The 27,936-nt window shown below is 47.3% G+C and overlaps 1 protein-coding gene across 1 annotated transcript; it reads right to left on the bottom strand.

Annotated features, from left to right (window-relative positions):
• Positions 1 to 290: 290 nt before the first annotated feature.
• Positions 291 to 27,556, bottom strand: SLC15A4 (solute carrier family 15 member 4). Its single transcript, XM_077159549.1, has 8 exons — positions 26,914 to 27,556; positions 20,045 to 20,340; positions 16,219 to 16,387; positions 15,672 to 15,749; positions 15,074 to 15,242; positions 7,492 to 7,647; positions 6,206 to 6,364; positions 291 to 1,452 (listed from the first exon to the last, which is right to left on the bottom strand). The coding sequence occupies exons 1-8, from the start codon at positions 27,478 to 27,480 to the stop codon at positions 1,304 to 1,306; spliced, it is 1,743 nt and encodes a 580-aa protein (XP_077015664.1). The 5' UTR covers positions 27,481 to 27,556; the 3' UTR covers positions 291 to 1,303.
• Positions 27,557 to 27,936: the final 380 nt, after the last annotated feature.

Below are 27,936 nucleotides of genomic sequence, written 5' to 3'. Positions count from 1 at the left end.
CACACAGTTGTGGGGTTTTGTTTTGCTGTTTCCAAACATAAATGTATAATAAAGAGTGGGCTTAAGAATCGCTACCCTGGAAAATGAAGCTATCTGTGGTCAGGAGCAGGAGTTGGCCCAAGGATTTCCATCAACTGCTGACTCGGGAGACGTGCGCCTTCAATGCGACACCTGTGACAGCCACACGTATGCATGCGCCAAGTGAGAGCAGCTGCCTGGACGGGACACTCGGAGGCCCAGCTCACAGGTCTTAAACTTCAAGTGTTTTTATAATCAAGTTAAGCCAAAAATACATCAACAAATACAGAATGGTTTATTTAATACAACTGGAAGCCCCAGAAACAGGTAAAATAATAATACAAAAGTTGACGACTAGACACAGAGTTCAGATTCACATTTCACACTTTCAATTGTTTTCAATGACACCAGTTACTTCTATGCAAAATACCGTTTTCTTACAACCCATTCAACCATCACCCCTGCAACCATCAGTCTTTAGCCTCAACCAGACCCAAAATAAAATGATGCATAAAGACTCTCTAGGTGAGAGTTAGAATACCCTCTCAGTTGCACTGTAGAGCTCAAGATGGGGCAGGAGGTCAAAATAGTTTTCAATGCATGCTCTTCCTTCAAAAAAGTAATGTCAACAGTTTAAAAAATAATAATTTTTTGAAGCAGCAAATAAAATATTCACTACCAGCCTGTTCCAAAAATCCTGGCAGTGGCAAGGTCTGTGGCTTATGAACAAAACCCTAAGTACAGTCTTTCAGGTAATCATTACAGCATCTGCCATATTTTACCTTTAAAAAGACTCTGTCATTTCTCAGCCTGGGGAGATGTTTCTTGAAAGAGAGAGATGGAGGGGGAGGGACGAGGAGGCAGGGAGAGGGAGAGAGACAGATCACATGGTTGTGGAAATAAAATAATATTTGTTTAAAAAACACATTACAGCAGCCCCCGACTCTGGATCCTCCATTTGTTTGTTTTCTTTTAAAAAGGAAGCACAGCTGCAGGAGGGGCCTAGAGGCTCTCCCACAAGGAGGAGCACCACGCTTGGCTGCAGCCTGCATTTCTCAGGCGCAAGGGCCCGGCGCACCCGGTGCAGCGGGAGAAGCAGCAGGAAGGCACTTACCTAGTTTATCTGTGTAGAAGAAAAGGAGGAACTAATTCAGGTAACATGCACGTTTTAAGAAAGCCAAACATTTACGGCAACGTAAAAGTCTTGCCTCTTCTCAGTGCACTGGGCCGGCTCATTTACCGACCGACCCCGGGTGGTCTGATCAAGCATCCAGGCTCGGAAATGTCAGGTCCTCCCACCGGCAGGCATGCCGTTTGCTCTTGATCGCTGGCGGTCATATTTCACAGAAACAATAAGGAACAGCAGGAGAGTTGCTCCTTGAATAGCAGCCAGAAGAAAAAAGTAATAGTTCAAGTAGCAGCCGTTAATATTACCTAGGGCAAACGAAAGAAGAGAGTTGTGTAAACTGCATTTACAGAGCCATTTTAACAGATTATACTGTTTAATTTAGCGCCTGCTAAAGTCAGTTGACTTTTAAATGTGCCCATAAAAAAAGAAAGTGATTATCTTTCTATAATTCAAAATATTCAAGTATTCTCTTTTCGAAACCATGGCAAAAGCCACCCTGTGGTCAGCTGTCACCTAACAGGGGCTGCATCTGACCGTCTGCTTCTGCCTCCCCCCTCCTCTACAGGACAAAGGGAGAGCCCCCCCACACCTGTGACCGCGGCCCCAGTCCTCAGGGGAGTCGCAGCACGAGCCTCAGGGGACTGCGAGACCATCCATCTCGCCCCACATGGGCCGCCCACCACATGCTGGAACCGGCAGCGAGAGAAACATGCCAAGCAACTTCTTGTTTATTGTTAAAAAATGCTTATTTTTTCCCCAGAAATTTTGGGAAAAATTAAAAATTGCCTGTGTTCTCATCACCAGAAGCAAATGGCTGGCAGTTTGTTTTCTAGTCTTTTTAATTCAGACCACTTTCCCCTCAATTAACTCAGGGACGTTTCCCACAATGACATCACGCCCAGTGGAGCTGATGTTTTGGAGGAAGGACATGAAGATAAAAAACCAGCACCTTAATATCTCCACATCGAAGCCTGAAATGCATGTTCGGAAAAACCTGGCTGTAGGATCTGTGCCCTTTCAGCCATTGTGTGGGACACCAGCCTGCCGCCTGACAAGCACGTCCACTTTGAGTTCACTGACCCCCTCATCCAGGCCCCATCGCTGACACACACCGAGAACTCCGTGCAGCACCTGCCTGCAGCACATCATCTACTGTCAGCGGCCCTGGGGGGGCCTGGTGAGGCCCAGCGCTAGCCGTGGTGCCCAGAGCTCAGCGTCCTCATCCAAGACACAGGGCTGACACAGGGAACACAGTCTGCGTTTCACAAGTGGGGCCACTGATCTGTGAGCACAGCGCGGGGACGGCCAGAGCAGCAAATGGCAGCAAGTGGGTGCAGCGTGGCCATCTGGACAGGAGGCGCCAAGAGTGGCTCAAAGCGCCACGGCTGTGTGGCCCCAGGAAGACCGACGCCATGAGCAGGGCAGTGGGCCAGGCTCCCATGCCTGCAGACTGGCACTGCTACAAGTGCCCCAAACAACAGGGGACTCTGTCCATGCCTGAGGAGATGAGGCCGACCTACGGGCTGAGTCAGCAAGGCCACCAGGAGGAGCTCATGCCATCGAATGAAAGGTGCCGTGCTTCCTGACACACCTCAAAAGCAATTCCTAATTTGTTCATTTAAATAAGCAAGACTTCCTTTCTTCTAGAGGACTTTTAAAAATTGGGTTATTCTGACACTTCCTTCTTCTGTCTGAACGAACTCACTGATACTGGTTGTTTCACTGTGCTTTTAGTAAATGAACATACTTAACAAATAGAAGCGTGTTTGTGTAATGTGCATGTGTTTGTGTAATAAGCACTCACACACTGTTAAAGGGCCTCCATCAGTCATTTCCTAACCACTGATTCTGGAAGAGGTCTGCTCTACTACCCCACATACATCTGAAACCGGACTAAGGCTCTACTACCCCACATACATCTGAAAGCTGTGGTTTAGCATTTACCACACACCAGGGCGTCCTAAGCACTTGGTGGATAAAGGCAGGCACCCCACCTTCGCTGGTCCCAGCAGGCAATGCTACCTCAACAAGGTACATTACCAAAATATCCACGGTGACCCTCTGAGTGCAGTTGAAGTACCGATCTTCCCCCTTAAAGGGTCTTTAAAACTTCCTGAGCTCAGGCTGGAGGCCATATGAAGTGTGCGTGGTCTCTGCACTACTGACATGAGGGGGTAACAGGTGAGCGCAAAGGCAGAATTGTACACCCTCCGTGTCAGGACCTGGGACTGCAGGGTCTTCAAAAGCACGTGTGTCTCAGAGAGCTGTCACACTGCGCTGCTCTGGCCTCTTTCCAGCCACAAGGATAATCACACATAAAGACGGTAAATATAGAACTTTGTATGTCTCATAAGACATACTCTTGGGCCCCGAAGAACTAACTTCATCTTTTCCACTAAAGCCCCAGCACACAGATATCTGTAGCAGCTTTATTCCTAACAGCCCTCCAACCTGGAAACTGCACAAATGTCCATTAAGTGACAAACAGATGAAGTGCCACATGTCAGCAGAGCAGAATACTGCCCAAAGAATGAGCACTGAGAATGGCTGCCACACAGCAAGACAGCACATCCCAGTCTCAAGAATGGGCAAAACAAATCGACGGTGGACTAGCGTGAAACTGTTATTTACCTCAGGAATGACACATGCTCTTTGCTAAGCCAATCTCTTAGGAGCAGACCTATTGTTTAGGGTGGGAACATTTGATTAGATGGAGATGTGACTCCGTCATTCAGGGTGGGTCTTGATTAGCTTACTGGAGTCCTTTAAAAAGGGAGACATTTTGAAAAAGCACAGTTGCTTCAGAGCCAACAGAGACACAGACACATGAAATCCTGGAGTGCTGAGAGAGAGAGCAGATGCCTAAATACAGATGTTTGGAGATGTAGAGCTCAGCAGAAGTCATCATGAGTCTTCTCATGAGATGTTAAGCAAGTCAGAGCCCAGAGTTTTGCCTCAGAGAAGCTAAGTGAAGGCCCACAGCTGCTTAGAGAGGAAGCCACTGGAAGCAGGAGCTGGAAGCAGAGAACTGAGAATAAGGTACCAGCAGATACCAGCCATGTGCCTTCCCAGGTGACAGATATCAGCCTTCCCTGAGTCAAAGTATCTTTCTCTAAATGCCTTGGTCTGGATGTTTTTAAGGCTTTAGAACTATAAACTTGTAACTTAATAAATTCCCTTTTTAAAGGCCATTTTTATATCGCATTTCTGGTATACTACATTCCAGCAGCATTTAAAACAGATGGTGACAGACCAGACACTCTCAATCTCGGTCAGTAAGATGGAAAAGTTCTGTATTTTGATCTCGGTTAAAAACACACCAAGCTATACGCTCAGATGAGATTACTTCACAGGTTAAATGTTATGCCAATTCTGCTGGAAGGACAGCAGAGGAGGAAACAAGGAAACAAAAATCTAGGGGACTCTTCCTACTAACCACAGTCCTATGATCATATGAGAAAAGCTATTCCCCACGTCAATCACGACAAGCTACACGAGCCCCAACACTGCCGGCTGCGCTGTGCAGCACAGGAGAGCACGGGTGTCAGAAGAGTAGAGACACACACACTGAAAGTCTCGGCTCTGCTGCGCCCTCTGTAGAAGGTAAGAGTTTCAAGGGAGGGGCTGCCTAGTTCCATTCTTGTCCTGAGGCAGCACTCCTCGAGTTATTCCCACCACCTTAGAGGGCAATCCCCCAAATAACACAGTGATTTAGGACTTATCACTCTCTCTCCCCGCGGCATGGACTCAAACTCTCCTACTGCTGTAAAAACGAGAAGAGGTCAGGCACTAACAGGCCATTTGGTGGGGGGCAATCTGAGAACACACTACAGAAATATCAGCAAACAGAATCCAGGCTCAGCACTGGACATGAATGCTAAATGTATAAATATTGGAGATAAACCCTACAATGGGAAGTTTAAAAATAACCTGTCAGCAATAAATTGTGGAGGATAAGTAAACTTTGAGACATTAAATTAAATTAGTAAGCGGGGTTTAAACTACGGGAAAGCAATGCAAATGACAAAAACAAAATAAATTTTTATGATGCATTTAAAAATAAAACAAAAGTCAACAAGCAGAACCCATTCTAAAGCACTAGAGTTTGGGCTCTCTGTTTCCTTTGGCAGGTCTGCCCCTGCACTACACGACGTGTGTGTCCCCATAGCCCAGAACATCCTCAGCACTCACTGGGGCCTGGGTCTCACCCAGGGGAGGCTGGAATCACAACGGGAGCCCCTGGCTTTGCTCGCACTCTTCAAAACGACAGCAGTGACCGGCCAGGGGACAGCACAGACAGCAGGAAGTCATCACGAAACTCAGGGCGGGGAGGGGGAGGTAGGGGAGGTGGGGGGGGGCAGGGAGGGGCAGTGGTTTCCAGAAGCTCATGTGGAAGACACTCAGGTCCAAACGTGTCCACGAGCGTGGGCTCAACTCAACCGTGGATGGACATCAGAGCGCCACGATTTCCAGAGGCAAGTCCCGAAAGCTTCATTAGGTTTTTTCAAGGAGACTTATAACCTCAAAGTGACTAAGGACCAATGGACCAGAGAGAGTGCCGTCCATTTACACAAGGTAAAATGTAAAAGCCCACCCTCTCCTGGACTTACTGAAGAGCTACCATAACTCTGGAGACGGCAATCCCAATCTTTTGTGAGTGATTTTATTCAACACCCAACATGCCACCTGCTGGTCCTAACTGTTAAAATCCCATTCAGGGTGATCACAAGTATTTTGCTTATTTTCATTTTTTTAAAAAGCCACTTATTATCTACCCGTATGTTTTTAGTATCAGGAAATTAAAAGACACTGTAAGGAAAATTTTTAAAAGAATAGAAAATCATGTTAAAGAAAGGGAAATTTAGATATGGACTTGACTGCCGTATAAAAACAGTGCTAGATGCTAACGGGGGGCCACCCAATAACCGAGCACTAGTGTGGAGGCAGTGCCCAGGTGTGGAGGGTGACCCGGCCACAACGAGCAGAGGCCCAGGGTCCCAGCAGTGGAGAGAAGGGCCTACGCACTCTGGGACAGTGCCGGGGTGCTGCGGCACTTACCGAAATCCGTGTGGCTGCTCATCCACCCAATGGCTCTGATGGACACCAAGGCCAGGAGCCCCGAGCCCACAAAGGACCCGACACCCGAGAAGAAGAAGAAGAGGCCCATGATGGCGCTCTGCATGGACTTGGGTGCAGCCGAGTACGCGAACTCCAGACCTGGAACAGGAAGGGTCGCTTCAGAGAGGGGTTCCAGCCCATGCCTGCCCACGCCCACCCACTGCCGCCTGTGCCCACCCGCTTGAACAGAGGCGCGCAGCTTCCACTGGGCACATCCCCTTCCCTGTGCCGGGAGCCTCCCCGCCTGAGTTCAGAAATCAGCTCATGAACTAGTTCCAACTCTCCTGTTCACTACAACAGTGTCTGAGACATAAACAGTCAATGCTCTCAAACTTCAAGGAAACTGATGACTTGTTACATCTTAGAATTTACTTTTTCTTTTGGAAAGACAAGTTTAAGAAACAAAATTATCCTATATTCCTGAGTCATGTGAGCTTACCAAGTACATATTCACACTAAAATGGGGGATCTGCTTACGAGTTCTATTACACAGGCAGTATTTTCTAAAACGGTTTCAGCACTTACATCTATAAATTCAGCTCTGTCTACCAATGAGGAAAGGACCTGCAGCGTGCCCTAAACGAAAGGCTCTTGTGCTGCGACGCTTCCTTCCCGAAGGCAGCTGCCATCTCCGGATGCGCGTTCAGGCGGCCCGACCCGCACCCCTCCCCAGCGTCTGACTACCACTAGTCTCTTTCCCTTGTTCCCAGAACCCAGAAGGGTACCCACCAGAACACACTTGTTGGTACCACCACAGAATCTCACAGCGAGGGAAAGAGAGGATCATGGAACACGTTACTGAAAACTGGAACGGAGTCTTTATAGAAGCCTCCGCTGAAACGCTAGATGCCGACATCCGCAGTGGGCAGCCTCCGGCTCAGGCACCACCGCCCACCAGCAAACGGCCTTTGGCAGGAAGTGCCAGACCCCAGGGAACAACCCCGGAGGGTTTCCCTTTTCTCTCTCTGCTGCGGCACCCACAGGAAGTTGGTGGGGTTTCACGAGAACATTTTGGGGAAGGCTGTTCCCACACCAAGAAAGGAAAACCTTAGCCACAGTGTTCCCATCCACTTACTGCTGCACAGTCACAACCACAGCGACCTGCTAAAACACCCACAAGGACTACGCGGCTTCTGTCCCATAACAATCGAACAGTATACGGAAACATCATGGCTTCACTACTTCACGACTAGACTCTGGCCCCGCCGACGCTGAGGAAAGCTTACCTGCTATACTTGCAAATATCTCGCTGACCCCAATGAGCACATACTGCGGAATCTGCCACCAAATCGGCAGGTCAGCAGCGTAATAAAGGACATTCCCAATGGTCTGATTGATGGTTTTCTCTTTAACGAGGTCCAGCCTTTTGCTTTCCAAAATTCCTAGAAGTCACAATAAATAGGTCAGTTTAGCACTGACTTATTAACATTCTCAATAAAACTAAAAAACTGGATTTTTCTATGAAGATGTTTATTGATTATTCTGAAAAATGCATGGAAGCACAATGTCCAATTACACAGCTTCCCAAAGAATCCCCAGGTCTAAGTAATCTCCTGACTTTTGGCTTTCAAAGTAGGTTTTGAAGAAGCAAAGATCTCCAAACTCTTTCCTTTGGGCTTTTTAGGGTGTCTTATACAAAGGAGAGGCTCAATGCCCAACGTCTGCACTGCTCGCCTATGCTCCTTTTGTTTTGTTTAAAAGGAAGACTAGGGGGAAAGCCAACTAGTCTTACAACGGGAAGAGTAATAGTCCACACCAGCAGGTGGGGCGTTCTGAGATGTTGCCCCAGCATGGGGACAGACAGCACAGGTCTGCTGACTTAGCCCTTGCTGCCACCACGAGCGACAGCACCAGTGCCGTGCCCTCCTGGCAGAGAGTGGGTCCCCCCATCTCAACAGAGCCGAGGATACGGACCCCTGCCACAGCACTCGTGGCAGCCCTGCGGTCCTGACGCAGGGCAAAGTCCTCGGTCAAGAGCAACGCGAAGGCCAGCAGAGTGAGAGAGAGTGGAAACAGCTCAAAAAACCCCAAAGAAACATCTTAAAACAACCTGAAGAGCCAAATCCTTTGGTAAAACTCACCAAGTTTTGTTTTGAAAGCATTCTTATTGCAAATGAAATAAAGGATCCTAATGTTTCATGTGAGAAACATATAAAAATATATCTATTTACAAACATGAGTATGAAACACAAGTACCTGGGTAAACAAACAGAAGGCAATGGATGTTATGTTTCTTTTGAAGTATCTTTTAAAGCTCGGGCTAAGGGGTGTGAGAAGACAAGCCCTGGAAACTGCGTCCCAAATGCCCAAGTACAGAGCAAAGATCTGCAAGGTCTGAGGTAGAGGGAGACTCCAGGCAGCCCACGTGCCCTTCCATCGGCAACTCATGTCTCTTCCTGGGAAGCGAGTCTGGGGCGCCCAGCCCCCATTGAGAGATAAAAGACCCTTCAGATGCTCTGCAGCCTCTGCCCCCCTCGAAAGGGCAGGGGCAGCGCCAAGGGCCCGGCATCTTGAGGGGCAGGCCGCGGTCCGGCTGCCTCCTCGGCAGAGGCTCAGGTCTGAGGAAGAGCCCACCCAGCCTACCTGGACACGGCTCTCAAGGAAAAGCCATGAGAGCTGAGAAGACAGTTCAGTGTGGGGTGGTGGAGGGTGTCTGTGGTGGCAGCAAACAGCTCTAAGCTCACACAGAGAAAAGACAGCAGTGGCTTCCAACACAGCAGAGACGGGAAGTGAGTGAGCACATCATCTGTTCTGTGCTCTCCGTGCTCAAGGCAGGCGGGTGAAAAGGCAACATACAAAGGAAGCACTGGCTGAGTGGGACAAACACAGGAGTCAAGACTTAAGAGAAGATAAAGTGCGACAAAGATTTAAAAGGATTCTTTGGTAAATGTTTGAAAGGAGGAGGACCAGCAGAGCACTGCGGGACCATGGGGGATGTGAGTCGGGCAGTGGGGCACAGGCTCGCAAAGGGCAGGGAAAAGGGCCGGCTGCGGGCAGAGGCCTGCACCAGGAGAGCCCAACAGGAAGCAACCACCAGATTTAACAATGAAAAAACAGAGAAGCATCAGCAACGAGGAATATAAAAGAAGATGCCAGGACAACCGACAGAGTCACTCATGTAATGAACGGACCAGACTCCTCACCTCAGACATTCTCACAGCAGCCCCAAAAGCAACACAAGCAGGCCGAGACCCTGACCGCAGCAAACAATGCGGAGAGCGGGCGGCCAGGGCAAGGGGCCTCTCCCTCCTGCTTCACCGATACGCCTCCTTTATCACCCCCAGCAAGCCAGAGGATGATCTCAAGGCACAAAAAGGGGATCCAGAGAACAGCAGAGGTCAGGTCAGCCTTCCAGCAGGGCTGCCACGCCCCCCCTGCCCACCAAACGGCCACTTCACTAGAGGTGGTACCCAGGACACAGAGAAAACAGAATGTGCAGGACACGCCGCCAGACATGCAGTCAGAGCTCTATCTACCGGGGCCTGTCGGGACAAGCAGACGAAGTGAGGTGTTACTTGGAGCACGGGTTGCAAACTGGATACCCAGAGGCAAACTGGCTGGGACTTCATCAGCCAACAAGTGAGTCCCAGGCCCTCACTCCTCACTGAGTGGAGTTGGCCCGGGAGGGGCGTCACCCGCTCTGGGCACGACCAGCATCGGCCCACTGCCTTATTCTCAGAGTTAAGGGCTCCTTCTGCAGAGCAGCTGATTAAGGCAGCGACTTCCTTACAATAGAAAAGCCATCACATTCAGCACCCTAGAAATGTTTTCAGAGATTGATGTGAGGCTGTAACCAAAGCCTCAACGTCCTCAAACTCAGGAATTATAAAGCCATAATCTCTTCCAAATCTACAATAAAACTAGACATCACTAACAAAGGTTTAAATGAAAATAACGTTACTATGAAATGAAAGCAGTCTCTTAAATTACCTTTGGATCACAAAGGAAATCGAAGCCACAGTATCAATATTCTTAGAAAAGAACTAAGAAAACATCATGACAAATCAGAACATATGAGAGTTGGCCAAAGCAGCAATAGCAGGCAAATTCGAAGCATTAAGTATTTTTCATTATTAAACAGGAAAGAGTAAATAAAAGTGAATAAAGACTTTTACTCAAAAAATGAGAGGAAAAAACAGAAAACCCAAAATAACAGAAATAAATTAATATCAAATCTTTAATTAGAAAACAAAGAAACAGTAAAACTGATAAATTAAAGAAATATTTATAGAAAAAACATTAAAACACATACTATTTTGGAAAGTCTAACACAAAAAAGACCATATCAATACCTCAAACTAGAAATAAATTAGAGAATATGCTTAAAACATAATGTTCTAGTTTGCTAGCTGCCGGAATGCAACACACCAGAGATGGATTGGCTTTCAATAAAAGGGGATTTATTTAGTTAAAAATGTATAGTTCTTCAGAGGAAAGGCAGCTAACTTTCCACTGAGGTTCTTCCTTATGTGGGAAGGCACAGGGTGATCTCTGCTGGCCTTCTCTCCAGACCTCTGAGTTCCAACAACTTTCCCTGGGGTGATTTCTTTCTGCATCTCCAAAGGCCTGGGCTGAGCTGCGAGTGCTGAGATGAGGTATGCTGAGTTGCTCGGGCTGTGCTACGTTGAGTCTCTCATTTCAGCACCAGCCAGTTAAGTCACACATCATTCATTGCAGCAGGCACACCTTCTAGCCGGCTGAAGATGTAATCAGTGACAGATGAGGTTCACATGCCATGGGCTCATGTCCACAGCAATAGAACTAGGCACCTTCACCTAGCCAAGTTGACAACTGAATCTAACTAGCATAGCACACATAATTTTTAAAAAAGAGCGTAAGTGATTCAAGAGAAAATACACAGCATCTAGAAAATGAAAAAACTATCAAATTAAGGGGTAATGGGCTGGGTGTTCTCTAGGTAAGGACTTGCATACTTTTTGGCAACAGACAGGTAATTCTCATCCTACTGAAAAATTTCTAGCTACAGATAAAAGATGAAAAGTTCACCAATTCTGTTTTCTTGGGTGCATAGTCCGGGAATCGAACCCGGGTCTCCCGCATGCAAGGCGGGCATTCTACCATCACCCGTGCACCCACCAATTCTCTTGTGAAGTTACATTACCATGACGCCAAAACCCGACAGATCCAATCAGACCAACGACAGGGACGGCTGCAGGTGCACAGGCACCGAACACAATGGCAGCAACACCAGTTTGCCAAACTCAGCCGACTTTACACGCACAGGATTTACTCTAGAATTCCAGGAATAAATACTAGGAAATTAATACAAATAAATAGCATGAACAGTGAACATTAAAAAGAAGTAATATTTCTGGATGCCAGAAAAAGGTACCTGAGGAAAGTTCTGTACCTATCCCTGCCCCCAGAACACTGAGTCCCTGTGAACTACAGTTGGACACTTATCACTGCCAGGAGCACCCACTCCAGACCACAGGCAAGGGGGCTCACAGTGAATGGCCAGGAGACGCACTCAGTCCGGGAAGAGGGAGAGATACCCGCCACCCCCAAATCTTAGCTGCTTCCCAGAAAGTCCAACACTGTCAAACAAAGAGAGAGTGTTCACAGCAGGAAAAGAAACTTCAGCATCTGACCCAACAAGTGACCATTCGAAACCAGTCACTGAAACTCAAAAAGTTAAATAAAACCTAATTCATACGAACACCCAGAAATATATAAAGTTTTAAGAATAAATCTAATATAAAATGTATAGGACCTAGAAGAAGAAAAACATTGCAAGATTCCATCAAAAAAAATTAAAGGAAAATATGAAAATGAGAAAAAATAGTCATAGGGTATAAGATAAACATTTGAAATCCTTAATGAAGACATTATAAATCAACTGAAAACGAAACATCCTGTAAAAAAATGAACCAACAACTGTACACTATACAACTGTACACTGAAGAATATAAATAATAAATTTTAAAGAAAAAAAAGTCAATCTCACAGAAACAGACATTAAAGCAACAAGGCTATGCCATTTTTCTTTGCCTGCCATAAAGGAAAAGAAGCAGACAAAACCACAAGCGATACTGACAAGGCTGCCAGATCAGAATTCTTATCCACGTCCCTTGGCTTAGCACTTCCGTCTGAGTAATTCGTCCTAAGGAAACAACACAAGGGCCTGTGTGTGTCCACAGAAGGAAATGCACACAGCCTTTGAAACGACAGTAACGTGGAATCAACCATCATGTCTCATGACAGAACCGGTTTTATGGAAATGTCTAACAGTGAATCTTGCGGTGGACAATGCGTGTGATTAACTAGACAAACACAAAAGCGTTCTTTCATGAACAAGAGCAAATGCATGACTGTTACAAGGAGTTATCAAAATGGGTATATGGGAAAGTACCTACTGCAAACTGTGAACTGCAGTTAACAGTGGCATATAATATTCTTTCATCAATAGTAACAAATGTACCACACCAAGGCTAGGGGTCAATGATGTGGGGGGTGATAATGTGGGGGGAAGGGGAGTTTCCTTTTCTCCAATGAACATTCATTTTAGCTATTTGAAAATACAGTTTTCCAAGGGGGAAAAAGGAACTCTTAACAAATTAACATATTTCTTCTCTTGCTAAGGAGGCCTGAAGGAACCCTGGAGTCACGCCCATTGCCCCTGAGGGGCTTGAGAGAAGGAACTATTACTTGCAGATTCCCTGCTCAAGGGAAGCTCTTGGCTGATGAATGGTGAATGCAGTAAGGTTGAGGCAAACTGAGTAGTAGGGAATGTGGTAAGTTAGAAGCAGAATGAAGTTTCTTTTCTATTCCAATTCTGTTTGCTGTCCTGGTTCTGGTCTCTAACAAAGCCCACTAATATTCCAATTAAATGCTCACCAAGGCTAAGAACAAAAACACCTTAAAGAGGGCGCCACCCACGTTAACTTACTAATTTGTAGTTAAGTCAAATTAGAAGACAGCAAACTTGTCTAAACTAGCGACATTTCCCAAGCTTAACTTCTGGTCACTTCACAAAGAAAGCCTTTCTAAGAACACACACTGGGTGCTTCCTATTTCCAGTTGACTAATTCGGATGGTGCTGTCACCACAGTTCACGTCACTTTCCCCACGTGGGCCAGCAGCCGAGAAGACGAGCAGGCTACCCTGGCAGTCAGCCTGATGAGGCTCCCTCTGTACCTGCAGTCAACCTCCCGCACGAGCCAGCACCCTGCACTTTTACAAGGTGGACCGACGGTTCTCTGCAGTTACCGGTCGGGCAGCTGTCGCCTACCAGACACCCCAGAGCCCACAGGAAGGCAGCCTGGCGTCAGTGCAGTCAACCAAAGGTATTGGGCCATTAATAAAACTGCAGAAGAGGAGGCATAAGAGAGCCCAAGCCAAGAACCTACGAGAAAACACCTGGAAGCAAGGATGCCCACCCCCCCTCAGCTCACAGGGCCACAGTACCATTGAGAGGAGCCTCCAACCCAGAAGAAAAGTGCTGCGAAGCCAAAGCTCAGCCACCCAGCCCTGGCCAAGCCCCCTCCAACAGGCGGGGCAGAGACACGGAGACGACCTCCAGGAGACCACCTCCAGGACACGCCCTCCGCACAGTGATGGGTGCTCCACAGAGCTCTACGAGCTCCGCATCCTGCGTGACTGACGCCTGCCCCGACAACCCTGCTGATTTAGTTCTTGTTTGCTCACCCACTCCCCATGCTCTCCAGTATTGGAAAAGAAACTGAACCATAAAGAAAGCACACAGTAAAAACTTAATTCAGATACAACCTTATTTAATGATCTATTTGATCAAGAGAAAACATAATAGTCTTCTAAAATGTCTCAGCCTCTAGCATACAGATTTTTTAAGCCTAGGGACTAATTCCCTTAAATGTATTAAGTTCTATATCAATAAGTCCACTCCGGCAATAGCAGATGAAGACTGCGAGAAAGCACTGTTTGAAAATATTAAATTCCATTTCAGCAGTGCTTAACATTTCCTCAAAGCTGTAGATGATACAGTTGATTCACGAAGATGAGTTTTTCTTTTCTTAATGTACAACTAAGCTATTTTATGGTTCAATAATTTTCAAATATTAATGAAGGAAAAACTCCAAAAGAAGTTGAGAAAGTCAGCAATACTCCAGCTTTATCAGCAAAAGATAAGCAACAACTCCCTGAAGCGCAGCCTCTGCAAGGAAAATTCCCCTCAGCGAAGAGACCTCACAGATTAGTTTGCAACCTCTTTGGCAAAGGTCAAAGATATCTAAGGATCTGATAAAACCTTTCTCCCCAGGAAAATGCACATGCAAAAGGTGCGGCGGCATCTGTGGGTTTTTAACAGACGGAAGGTGAAGAGTCCTAAGGCAGAATTTTCACTTTGAAAATTATATAATGCCTTTAATTTATAAAAATGGTCTAACCAGCTATCAGTAGCTGTCTAAAACCCAAACCAGTAGAGTCCAAGCCTCCTTTGGTTCAACCGAAGTCCCTCTACAGTGCGTTTAGAGTGCGGTACACTCTTCGAAGCATTTAGTTCTAGAAGAAAAATGACCACAAGTCTTAGCAAAAGAAATGTAAACTTTATATACTGAAAAATGGGTAAATGAAGAAAAGTCAATGGTTTAAAATGACTGATAGACTGTCCTCTCTCTCTTTTTTTTTTTCATGGGCAGAGACCAGGAATCTAGCCCAGGTCTCCAGCATGGCAGGAGAGAGTTCTGCCACTGAGCCACCATCGCCCACCTGGCCATCCTCATATAGAGTGCCACACGCAGCAGCAGCGGGCACCAACCATGAGACTCCACGTGGAAATCAGTTTGCCTCAAAGGAAAAATTGCTTCCTACCTGCAGCGAAGGCTGAGCACATGACAAAGAACATCCCAACAGCAATTCTTTTTAAGGACGATGGAAGTAAGCCATGTCTCCTCAAAATGGGATCAACCAGTTTATCCTTTAGAGGGATTAGCAGGAGGATAAGCACCGCATCAAACATAGTCAGCCAGGCTGCTGGAAACTGGAATTCGAAAAAGATGTTGCAGAAGAAGCACGTTTATTTTTCTACAAGATGAGTAGCCACTTATTTGCTGTCTAAAAGTGAATAATTCATATAAAGCATGTATAACAACCTAGAAAAAACCACTGGAACCAGGAAAAGATTTTTATTTCTAAATAGGTTTGTATTCATTTTCCTGGGTTCTAAGGAGGAAAAAAAACAATCAGGTAAAATTATTAAGGTTTAATTGACATTCATCAACTTAATCTAGTAAATACGATGCAGTCAGTGGAGACATTCTCTAAAATAAGTAAAAACTCAATTTCAATAAGAGCACTTTTAGTTCATGCTAACTGCTAATATTTGTAAAATATCTACAATGGTTTTAAGGAATCCATTCATTACATAAACCCCAGCTGACAATTTTCCGACACTCTCAATTGCTCTTACCGTGTGACGAGTGGTTGTAATACTTGAAATTTCTGGAATCCTCAAATGAAGACTCTGTAAAACATATGTCGTCTGCATCTGGGTATAAAGAGCATTACTGTTATATGCAAACCAACTCTGCTGCTCCAATACTTTAAGAGTATCACCCTCCCCTAAAGACGCTCTCTGCGATGAGATAACAGGGATTCCCAGAAACAGACGAAGGTTCAAGCTAGAACACCGACAAGCTAACTACTTTGTCATCATAAAAGTCAACTGGGGATCGAGAAAAATAACTGCCAGTTATTCAAGGAAGAAATTAAATTAAAGGAATAGCCTGGAAAACTAGAAGCATACTCTTAGTTTCTTTTTGTGAAAGGGTTTCAAAATATTTAAAGGAGCCAAAATGAGTCCACCACTAAAAACAAAAATTCTAATATCCTACAGACTCTAAAGGGAAAAAAAAAAATCACTAGAGTCCTATGGACTTCGGTGGAGCCCAAAACAAATAGTACGGCAGCAATTCAGGGGGAGATAAAGGAAATGAAACCTACTTGTCAGCACTCACTTGAAAATACACTGTCCAGTAAGGAATCAGAGCCAAGAACACAGGGATAATCTTGACAAGGGCTTTCACGTCTTCCACTTTTTCTTCTGTAAATGGCCCTCCACGAGACATCTTACATGAATCAAACAGACTTTGTTTAGAAGATTGCTGAAAGACTCCAATGCCTTCACTTTGGGAAATAAAATGAAGGAATTAGTCTTCTTACAAACCCAGCAATTAATTATCTGGTCACAAATTAAGTTTGGAGGGAGGAAATCAGCTCACTGAATTCGCTTTAATTCATTCTATAACTTACTAATTGTACACACCAAATACAGCCACTTGAAATTATTTCTAAACATCACAGAATGTACTCAACCCGCTTCCGAAGGGGGTTCCCGGTGGAAGTGCGAGGGCAGCTACCGTAACTTAAGAAGCTAGATGGCAAGTACAGCAGACGTCTGAGCTGGGCTGCTCCTGGCCCAGAGCTCTGGGGAAAGCCTGCAGTCCATCCAGCTGGCGACATCAACGCCAGGCACACCGCTGACTAATATTTGAAAAAAGTACTTTCACTGAGTTGTTTGGATTTTTAATTAGCTGATTTAGCAACTATCAAGACCTGACAACCAACCCTACGCTGCTACACACATGCTAGTTTACCTAAAAGTTCGCCGTGGGTATAACTGTGAGAAGGGTTCTGTTCCAGCAGGGCAAGTCATCACCCCTTAGATTAAGGAAGTGTGGAGAGGGGAGGGGGTGGTGAGATGATGTCATCTGGGACAGGTACCAGTGCACCAGCCCTTCTCTACCTCATCCCAGAAGGGAAAGGCCCCTGGAACCCTTCTCAGGGACAGGGAGCGAGGGCAATGAGAGGTAAAGAGTCGCCCAAGGAAGCGAAGCTGGAATGCAGGGGCTGGGACTGAACCTGGGTTGACCTGCAGGGAGCCGAGCTCCTGACCTCAGAGGGACACAGCCCTGCCCTGACACCCCATGATGTAAGGTATTACCCCCATGGCTGCCCTCAGGCCCCATCTGCCCCCCACGGCTGCCCTCAGTGCCTTCAAAAGTGGCAGTCAAGAGCACGGCTGTCCCAATTCTGGCTCAAGAACCATGCAAGCGCTGCCTGCTCAATCTGGGTCTGTGTCACTGTTTACAGAACGAGGAGTACTGACTGGAGTGTGCCAAGACCCTTCTGAGCTACAAAACACTCCAGCAAAGGACAATGCTCAAAGCTTCTTAAGGGGAAAACAGAAATGGGAAACGTAGCTTTTAAATTACACACTACCCGGGTTCAATTCCTAGTGCCTGCCCATGTTAAAAAAAAAAAAAATGCGGGCCACGTGGCTAAGCAGGCAGAGTTCTTACCCGCCATGCTGGAGACACAGGTTTGAATCATAAATTACACACTAGCCTCTAAAGCCAGAGATATCAGGCGATACTCAATTTAGGACATCTTCCAATTCTGGACCCAGATGCAAATGGCAACATATGCTTTCTAATTTATCTATTCTTGTGACATTTAACTAAGTTACCACTGATCTAAATTATTTTTATCTCCTAAACCTGAGAGTTTTAATCTGGGGCTTCAGAGTCAGGGGGAAGGGGACCAAAAAAATGAAAACCATCAGTTACGACTCTAACAAAATTTGGTCAGAAAAAATGAATTCAATTCTACAAATATTTATTGTGCACATCGTACAGGGCCAGCATAGTTTTTACTGGGTGCTGAGAATAGGGGAGTAAATAAAAGAAGACGCAGTCCCTGTGCTCAGGGAGCTCTGTCTAGTTGGCAAATAACAGGATAAAAAACCACATTCAGGGCAGGCCACAGCAGCGCAGCAGGCAGACTTCTTGTCTGCCATGCCGGAGACCTGGTTTGATTCCCAGTGCCTGCCCATGCATAAAAAAAAAAAAACCCACACATTTGAAACTGACAAGTTCAAGGATAGGATATGCATTTTCAATTCAATACAGTCATAATTTCTCCACATTATTTTTTTCTGTAAAAAAGGAAATTCAATGTCCTTTTTGAATTGTACAGTGCCTAATACAGAAACTATTAGTGATTTATCATACTGTAGTACATATGCATTTCCTTAAAAACATGTGAATGTGTAAAACTAAAACCATTTTCATACAAAGAATCATTAGTACACATCATTGGTTATATAATGTCATTAAAACACTTCAGAAGCTGCTAAGTCCACCAGCCTCTAAAGCTTGACCTGGTTCACGTGTGCTGTAAGCGGATTACTTCATAACCCACAAGGGCCCGGTATGGGCACAGATGAGAACACGCTGGCCCCCAGGCTCTGCCTGCAGAGGCACACGGTATGCACAGGTAAGGGTCTGCTTCCCGGGCAGGGGTCCAAGAGTTGCCACCGATGGTTAAGGCAGCATGTATTTCTGAAAAGGCTGAGGACTGTATTTCTGCTCCAGTTGGAGGATGGACAATCAGGTGAGTTCCCAGGATTAAGTCACCCTCAAACCTCCATCAATCTAGAGCAGAAAGAACTAGGATCGTGCTGCCCACACCAAGTGCTGGACCGTGTCCTTCCTCAAGCTTCTGGGACTCACTGCCTCCCAGAGTAGCCTCCCCACTGGAGCTCTTCACACCTAAAACATCTTCCTGGGGCCTCCCAATAAACCAGTGGACCTGGAGCCCGAGGCTTACAGAGTCACGCAGCCCACCCAAATCACAGAGCTGGCAGGTATGCGCAGGGTCTAAAACCCAGTAAGCTAGTACTTATTTTTATTTTGTACCCAAGATGTCCAAGAAATCTGCAAATAAAAGTAGCTGCAAAGCCTCTCCACATGTCACTGGTCTGTTAAAAAGTCCACAAAGCAATGCTGTTCTCCTGCAGGGATGTCCAGCATGTGTCACCAACAGACATACACTGAAACCTTAGGAGCTGATCCCTCAAAAAGTTGAGTTTTGCTGCTAACTTACAGTACAAAAATTTAGGACCTGAAAATCTGCTTTTGGTTCAATCGCAGTAAGTACCTGGCAAAAGCTGAGGCTTACTGCCGAGCATGTGCTCTTTCAGTCTGTAAAAGTCCTCAGCCTGCTCCCATCTGCATTTCTGAATGGTGAGCTTGAATGCACAGGGGCCCGCTGGAAGGTTAGGAAACCCCTCAGACTTCCCCGTAAGGAGAAGCTCAAGAACCAGAGCTGCTCAGGCTCGAGCAGACAGTAGGGCCACAAGAGTTATTTAGATATGGCTTAATGGTACCCCGTGGAAGGAGAACTCTTCTTTACGGCTCCAGGTAAACAAAGAGCAGCCAGGGGAGGGGTGTGTGGGTCAGCCAGTGGGAGGACACTCGGCTGCCGGAGAGGAGGTTCCCAGGGCTGTGCGTCAAGCTCCAGCTCAGCCTGGGGTCTGCAGCCAGGAACTCTTACCCCAATCACAACTCTCCCAGAGGGATCCATTGCAAAGGAGGGAGGGAATTTCCTGGGGTGATGTAGTGGCAGTTAAGCCACTAAATAAGTTTATCAAAACTCACAGAACTGTGTGCTAGAAAGAGGTGCATTTTCCTACAAGTAAATTATGCCCTCAATGAGTAACAAAAAGATTTTTTGATTCGTATTCTTGGGTTAAATTTCAGACTTCTTAAACTAAACCTGCATCTAGAGTGACCAACGCTCTTATTTCCTGGGACCTGAGGGCACACTGGCCTGCCTTGGAATGGGGTGGTCAGACCGGGCCTGCCTCCTGCAGCAGGTGTGAGGCCAGCCAGGTGAGCCGCGGCGCCTGCAGCAAGCACACAGCAGCGGCAGCTGGCCCACTTATCACGGTGATCAGTGTGTCACATCCAACCCGGCCCGTGATGAGAACCAAGCCCTTACCCACTGCTCCGGTGTGCTCCATTGCGCCTCTGTGGGCACCAAGAATAGGCCAGTATTTTGGCCATGTCGGTGAAGGCGCTGCCATCAGGGGGCTTGGTGATGAAGAAGCCCTGCCCGCCGAGGAAGACGAAGAAGGCAATGCCGATGCAGACGGTGGGGATGAGATAGCCCACAGCGAAGCTCACGTTCTGCTGAATGTACGCGATGCCTCCTAACGAGATGATTGCGCCCAAGTTGATGCTCCAGTAAAACCAATTGAAAAACCTTCTGGTGGCCTCTGGACCTCGATCTTTAACCTAAAACAACAGGGAAGGAAGGATGAAGAAGACCTGAAAATGTATGGGATGTCTTCAAGGACAAAAACATGAAGTGATTTAGGTAACTGTCATCATCACAGCCTTGAAGAAATGTCTCAAAATACACCGGCCCCCACAAAAAAAGTATCTGGAACTTTTAATTACTACTGATTCTGGGTAGTGCATCTCTCAGTGAAGTTTAATTAAACAAATCTTAGAGTTTCTCAAAGCATCATCTGTGGCCCAATGGCTTGGAATCACCTTAAATGCTCTTTAAAATTACACATTTCACCACATCCCAGATGATCCAAGCTCTGGCTGAGGCCCAGGAATCTACATTCTAGCCAAGCTTTCCAGGCCATGTCTCTTCCTGGGTAAGTTTCAGAGCTATGCTACATAGTTCCATTTCTTACTAAGCTCCACATGCGGACCAGGAAGTACCCAGCAAATACACTCAGGCCCCAGGAGAAAAGAGGCAGCCAACATTTGTTGGGGGAGAGGGGACAGGTCTCTATCTGGTCTCCAGAGAAGCAGATGCAGTGAGAAGCCTGGGGCTGAGAGGAAGCTACAGACTGATGCTAAAACCACATGCTGCTTTTAGATTAGGAAAGTTATCAAAGGAATCAGTCATTCTCACAAGGGCAGGACTTCCTGAAAGGCTCAAAAATCACTGATTTCCTTAACAGAGAAAAGAATACGCACCAAGCTAGGGCACCCATCTTCTGGGCTTCTCCTGCCCACAGTGACCTCCATGCTGGGCCTAGTTCATTTCAGGGTGAGAGTCCCCTTCCCAGCTGGACTTCTGTACCTACGTTGACACTGCAAGAACGAGCTTGGTTCCCCCAGTCTTGGGGTTTGTTCATATAAAACAACCCCACAAAGGGTCAAGCGTACTTAAAATTAGGTCTGAGAGTTACCCCAAAGAGCGCGTCTTTTGTTGCTCAGATGTGGCCTCTCTCTCCAGTCAACACAACAAGCAAACTCACCACCCTCCCCGCTGTCCACGTGGGACATGACTCCCAGGGGTGTGGACCTTCCTGGCAACGTGGGACAGAAATCCTAGAATGAGCTGAGACCCAGCATCAAGGGGTTAAGAAAACCTTCTCAACCAAAGGGGGGAAGAGAGAAATGAGAAAAAGTGTCAATGGCTGAGAGATTCCAAACAGAGCTGAGAGGTTATCCCGGAGGTTATTCTTAGGCATTAAGTAGATATCACCTTGTTATTCAAGATGAAATGGAGAGGCTGGAGGGAACTGCCTGAAAATGTAGAGCTGTGTTCCAGTAACCATGTTTCCTGAGGATGATTGTATAATGATATAGCTTTCACAGTGTGACTGTGTGATTGTGAAAACCTTGTATCTGAGGCTCCTTTTATCTACCTTGTCAACAGACGAGTAGAACATACGGAATAAAAATAAATAATAGGGGGAACAAATGTTAAAATAAATTTAGTTTGAAATGTTAGTGATAAATGAAAGGGAGGGATTAGGGGTATGGTATGTATAAATTTTTTCTGTTTTCATTTTATTTCTTTTTCTGAATTGATGCAAATGTTCCAAGAAATGATCATGATTATGAATATGCAACTATGTGATGATACTGTGAATTACTGATTGATTATATATGTAGAACAGAATGATCAAAATAAGAATGTTTGCGTTTGGTGTTTTTTGGTATTTAAAAAAACTATTAAAAAAAAAAAAAAAAGAATGAGCTTAGTTGTTCCCAAAGGCATCTCTGAGTCTCATTTTCTAATTTTTTTTCCTCCACAAACTTACTAGAGTGGAAGACTGATCCTGGAACTCATATAAAGAGTGTTTAATCTTGCTGTGTAAGTTCTGTTATCTCCTTAAAAGTTATGAAAAGGTCAAAATTTCTATTCAAGAAATAGATTTGGTTTCTGATTCACAGAGCAACTTCCTCTCATGAGTCACAAAAAGTTTTCAATGGGAACCAGAACAACCAACTAAGCTTCTTTTTAGTGGTCATATTACTTCATTTACTTTAAGCTCTATTTTTAAAGATTCAAGTAGAGGCATAAAATATATAATCAAAATTGTTCACTCCTCAAAATCCTTTCCTTTTTATTTTTTTTATTTTTATTTTAATTTTTTACATGGGCAGGCACCAGGAATTGAACCTGGGTCCTCTGGCATGGCAGGCAAGCGTTCGAGCCACTGAGCCACCGTGGCCCGCCCCTTTCCTTTTTTTAAGCCAAAATAATTGAGTACGGCCACTACTGTGTGACAAGTAATTATACTTAAATTAACCATATAATAATCACCATCTCCAACAGAAAATTCAAGTTTTAATTAGCCCTCAGAAGTTTAGATTTGTTTGCTATTCACATCAGTAACAAACTGAGGCCAAGGCAGGCACAACTATTAAATTATTGATTTGTGCTGAGAATTCTATCTTGTATTTCTAGAAAAGAAAGCCCCTCAAGGACACACAGTGTATCTAAACATTAGTAAACAGGAGGCTCCAACATTCCTAGAACCTTGGAGGCAGACCAAGGAAAGAGAAATTGTGAGCAGTGAGGAAATGGTGAAGGAGAAATAGAACTAAAAATGTAAAAACATGCAAGAAAAAAAATTAAAAAGAAAAATGATTTGACATGCTTAAGAGTAAAAAGGCCAATAAACACCCAAAATCTAAGAGGAACTAGAATGTATCGGGGCCTCTCCACTGTCTACACTGGCTCTATAAAGATGTGCCACAGCACTCCCAGATTCTCTTCAAATGAGCATGAAGATTAACATTCAATTAGTCTAACAAAATCCAAACCTCAATTTCATTCCACCTCATTTCCTATGTAAACCTGGCAGCAGAATTTATTTAAATTTCCAACGGTAAGCCAGAGAAATTACTTTATAAACTGAAGACAGCTTCTGAGGCCAGAAATCACCACATACCAGCCGCCTTTCGTTACCAAATGGGAAGCTGGCTCCTACAAGTAGCAGCTCCACCTACCCCCCCTTCCTTGGCCAGGAACCAGCAGTGAGCCTTCCCCTCTAGTCACATGACAGTCACATGACAGCATCTCTGCAAAAGCTGCTTCTTAGACGGTAAACAAGCCGTTCTCATGACTGCTCAAAAGACACCATGAAATCAGTCTGGAGAAAAGCTAAAGGTACAGAATTACAGAGAGTGAATTAAACAGCTGGATGGCTTGGAAATTGCCTTAAAATGCACACGTGTTACCATTTGTTCCCTCTAAAAAAACAAACACATCACTTGCTCTATCTGAAAAATAAGTTTTGTTTGTTCAGATCAGGAGTTCTGATATTCAACCCACAATACAAAAAGATCTTGACCTTTCCTAGGGGAAAAGTTGTGGGCTGACATGATTCACATGAGCCTCCTTGGATGCCCAGGTCCTTTTTCCAAAGCCAACAGGGCCTCCCCCTCCAAGCTATGGCCTGACCCTACTCCGCTAGTAAAATGGAATGTCCCCTGGAGGTGCGACATTGCAGACAGGGAGCTGGGCAGGCAATGAGGAAGCACACCAAGTATCTTAGTAATACACACTTCCTACAGGAAGGCCAAAGTAGACCAGCAGAGCCCTGTTCTGGGCAAGAGTGAGGGCTTGTCACTTGGGTGACAGGGTCTTCAGGAAACTGTGAGCCACTGGGGACACTGCAGACACCTCATTTCCCCCACATGCTTTTTCACTGAGATGTTAATCTACAGACCATAGTTGTCACCCCACCCTTTGAAAGCATAAAATTCAGTGGTTTTTTATGTATTCACAAAGTCACACAACCATCACCACCGTCTGATCCCACGTTTTCATCACTCACCCCAGCAACAAGCTCTCTAACCTTTAGAAGTCACTCCTCTGCCCCTGGAAACCACTAACCTACCTTCAGTCTGGAAGGATTTGCCCTTTCTGGACATTTCACATAAATGGAGTCATACAGTATTTGTCCTGTGCCTGGCTCCTTTCACTTTAGCATTATGCTTTCAGGGTTGCTTCATGCTGTAGCCTGTATCAGCACCGTGTTCCTTTTGAAGGCTGAGTAACATTCCATTGTATGGTTAAACCACGTTCTTTTTATCCCATCATCAAATGATGGGTGTCCCCCTAATTTTTCATCGAGAAAAATTTCAAACCTTTTAACAAAGTTGAAATAATAGTAAACACATATATACCCTATGCTTAGATCTTTAGCTCTCTTTTTCTGTGTATGTAAAATGCTTTCTACAACTGAGTCATTTAAAAAATAAATTGCAGCTTCATCACATTTCACTCTAAAAGACTCCATCATGTCTCTACTAAAAATAAGGGCCTCCTTCCACACAATCCCAACACCATCAGCACTCTGTGGAGCTGAACGTAAATACACCACTGTCTCCTTTGTGGTCTAGGCTAAAAATATGCCAATCGTCCCCCAAGAGTGTCTTATATGGCTTTAATTGTTGTGTCAATCTGGGAGCAAGTCATGGACCACATATCACATTTGGTCATCAAGAATCGTTAGAATCTTTAATCCAGAGTAGTCCATTTTTCCTGGTAAGGCTGTGACAATTGTGAATACACACATTAAACTTCACATCAAATGGATGCAGATGCTGGCAGTCACTCTCCAGCACCTCTACCTTCTCTGAAGAAGTCACCACTGGCCTCTCACCTCCCACCTCTAGGAGCAGCACTGACCCTGAAGGCAGATGGCCTGGTTCAACACCCACTCCCCACTCCCCACTGCGTGGCCCCGGGCAGTCAAATTCTAGAAGCCTCCGCTTCCAGTAACAGGGGGAACTAGAGTTTCTGCGTTCGAAGTGTTGTGAGGTTTAAATAAGACACTGTGGGAGGACACTCGGCTCACTGAGCGGCCTAAGACAGCCCCTCCTGCACACGACAGGGGCACGGCTCCGCTGTCAAAAGATGAAGACTGGCAGCGCTCAGCGCTGCACCCTTGCCAGTGGAGCCGGAGACAGGGCATCCTGGGGCCAGGGCCACAAACTGAGTCTGCAGAGCCCACAGATCTGCCCCTCCAGTTGCAGTGGTTACCCCACAGACTAACATATCAGAAGTGGCCAATGAAACCCTAGCTTGACCACTCACTACCTACAGGACAAGAAAGTTCTCTCATATCCTGTGCCTTTTTCCTTTTCTATATAACAGAGAGAAGATTCCACTGAGGTCAGATGAGATCAAGCACGGAAAGCCCATGCAAACAACAAGGGGGACATTCAATAGTCAGGCAAGGATTACCTGAATGCCCTTTGAAGGTCTCTCCCTGCTGTCTGCCCTGGAAATACACGGGCTGAGGAGAGCTCAGATTCAAAGGACAGGCCTTTGAACACCAGCTCAGGCACTTACCAACAGGCAGCTTTGGGCAAATTATTTAGCCCCTGCAGCCTCAGTCTCCAGGTCTGTAAATGGGCACACCCTCAGAACTCGGGCAGCATGATAAAGCCCTGAGTAGGGCCTGGCACACAGTACGCCTTAGAACGCCAGCCAGAGCCAGGCAATCACACAGTTATTTAGTGCAAAAACCTGGGAGCTTTTTTTTCTATTGCTCACACTCAACCCACCAGCAAGCTCAGCCCCTCCACCTCCACTTCTCACCCTCATCCCCGCACGGCCTCCATTCTGCAGCAGCCCTGCTCTCTTCACTTCCCTTAATCCTATTCTCTTTGCCAGATGCCAGCCAACATTTTTGTAAAGGGATAGAAGTGAATATTTTCGATTTTGCAAGATGTGGTCTCCTTCACAAGTAGTCAATGATAACACTGTATCGTGGGAGCAGCCAAAGTGTTGACAATAGTGGACAGGAGTGAGTGGGACTGTGTACCAATACACTTCATTTACACACAATGAAATCTGAATTTTAGATAATTTTCACGTCACAAAATAGTCTTTTGACTTTTTCAACCATTTAAAAACATAAGAACCATTCTTGTTCCAGGGTTCTACAAAAACAGGAAATAGATGAGATACTCAAATTCTTAACCAGGCCTTATGCCACCAGCCCTGCCTACCACTCCTCTCTCTTCCCACTTCTTCTCAGCTCATGTCTGGCAATATCTGGGGAGTCCTTTCTGCTCACCGGCTCAGGGTTTTGCACTTAGGGACCCCCCTGTGCCGGGAGCTCTTCCAACAACGGCGCCTGCACAGAGAGACCTTCCGGCTAGTGAAACCCCCTCCCATCTATCCTCCAGCCCTCCCTGAGTTGACTCCTGCCCCGCTCGACCACAGCCCGTCCTCCTAGTATTCTTGCACGCACGCTTTCGTGAGCTTTCTCCCGCCAAGACTGCGGCCCCCTGGTGAGCAGGGGGCCTGGTGCGGCGCCGGCCCGGAGGATTCAGCGGACGAGCGTCGCTCGGGGAGGGGACCGGGTGGGCAGGGGACATGGCGGGCCGGGGGCGCGCGTGGCGGACCAGGGGGGCAGGGGGCGTGGCGGGGTGGGGTCGCGCGTGGCGGACCAGGGGGGCAGGGGGCGTGGCGGGCTGGGGGCGCGCGCGGCGGACCGGGGGACAGGGGGCGTAGCGGACCGGGGGCGCGCGTGGCGGACCAGGAGGGCAGGGGGCGTGGCGGGCCGGGGGCGCGCGCGGCGGGCCGCTCACCTGGTCGGCGCCGAAGGGCGTGATGTTGGCCTTTACCGTGCCCACGCTGAGGCCCACGAGCACGAGCGCCGCGAAGGTGGTTGGCGCGCAATAGCGCGCGGCGGGCGGGCAGGCCGCGCGGGTGCCGGCGGGCGCCGAGCAGTTGAGCAGGAGCGCGGGGCGCAGGGGCCCGCAGAGGGCGGTGCGCGCAGCGGGAGTGGCCAGCCCCGGGAAGGCGAGCATGCCGAGCAGGTAGAGCGCCAGGCTGAGCAGGATGGCGCGCGCCTTGCCGAGCAGCGCGTCGGCCAGCCAGCCGCCGAAGGGCGACACGAGGTAGCTGACGCCCATGAAGAGCAGCAGGGCCTGGCTGGCCTGCGCGCCCTCCCAGCCCAGCGGCGCCCCGTTCAGGAACAGGACCAGGTCAGCCGTGACGCCGTAGAAGGCGGCGCGCTCCAGCAGCTCCGTCAGCAGCACGGCAGCGCAAGCCGCGCGCCGGCCCGCAAATGCCGAGGCCGCCCGCCGCGCCCCGCGCCCGCCCGCGCCCAGCAGCGGAGTCCGCTCGCCGCCAGAGCCCTCAACGTCCTCCATGGTCCGGCCGCCGCTGCCGCCCCACGCGCCGGCTTCCCCAGCCAGCCGCCGTGGCCCGCCTCTCGGCGTCGCCGTTGGGCGCGCTCGCCGTCTCTCAGCCCGCCGAGCGGCTTCCGGTTCCGCCCGGGTCCCCACCATATCCCGCCCCGCAACGGGCCGCCTCGATTCGCCATTGGGTCTGGTCGCCATCACGCACCAGCGGAACACTTTCAGTCCCGCCCCGGAAACCGACAAATCCACGGCTCTACTTCCGCGGTCTGGATGCGCTGAAGGCGCGAGGGCGCTGGCGGCGTTTTGGGATGATCGTCGAGTCTGGCACGCAGACGCTTCAAGTCCTCAGTGGACACCACGGGCAGCTAAAGCAAGCTCCGTACAAGGGCCTCGGGGCTCTGCCTGCACAGCGCCCGAATTTCCGCTGACCCAGCCTCGGTGGCTTTTTGCCGTCCTGGGAGGGAT

The sequence above is a fragment of the Tamandua tetradactyla genome, chromosome 5, assembly GCF_023851605.1.
Source record: "Tamandua tetradactyla isolate mTamTet1 chromosome 5, mTamTet1.pri, whole genome shotgun sequence".
NCBI classification, from domain to species: Eukaryota; Metazoa; Chordata; class Mammalia; order Pilosa; family Myrmecophagidae; genus Tamandua; species Tamandua tetradactyla.
The sequence above is the reverse complement of the archived record's forward strand: the minus strand, read 5'-3'. Positions and strand labels throughout refer to the sequence as shown.

Coding starts and splice junctions, on each gene's coding strand:
- SLC15A4 (XM_077159549.1), bottom strand. CDS start 27,480: ATGGAGGACGTTGAGGGCTCTGGCGGCGAGCGGACTCCGCTGCTGGGC. Junction 20,341..26,913: donor CGCCCTTCGGCGCCGACCAG/GTGAGCGGCCCG, acceptor CTGTTGTTTTAG/GTTAAAGATCGAGGTCCAGA. Junction 16,388..20,044: donor GGAGCACACCGGAGCAGTGG/GTAAGGGCTTGG, acceptor TATTTCCCAAAG/TGAAGGCATTGGAGTCTTTC.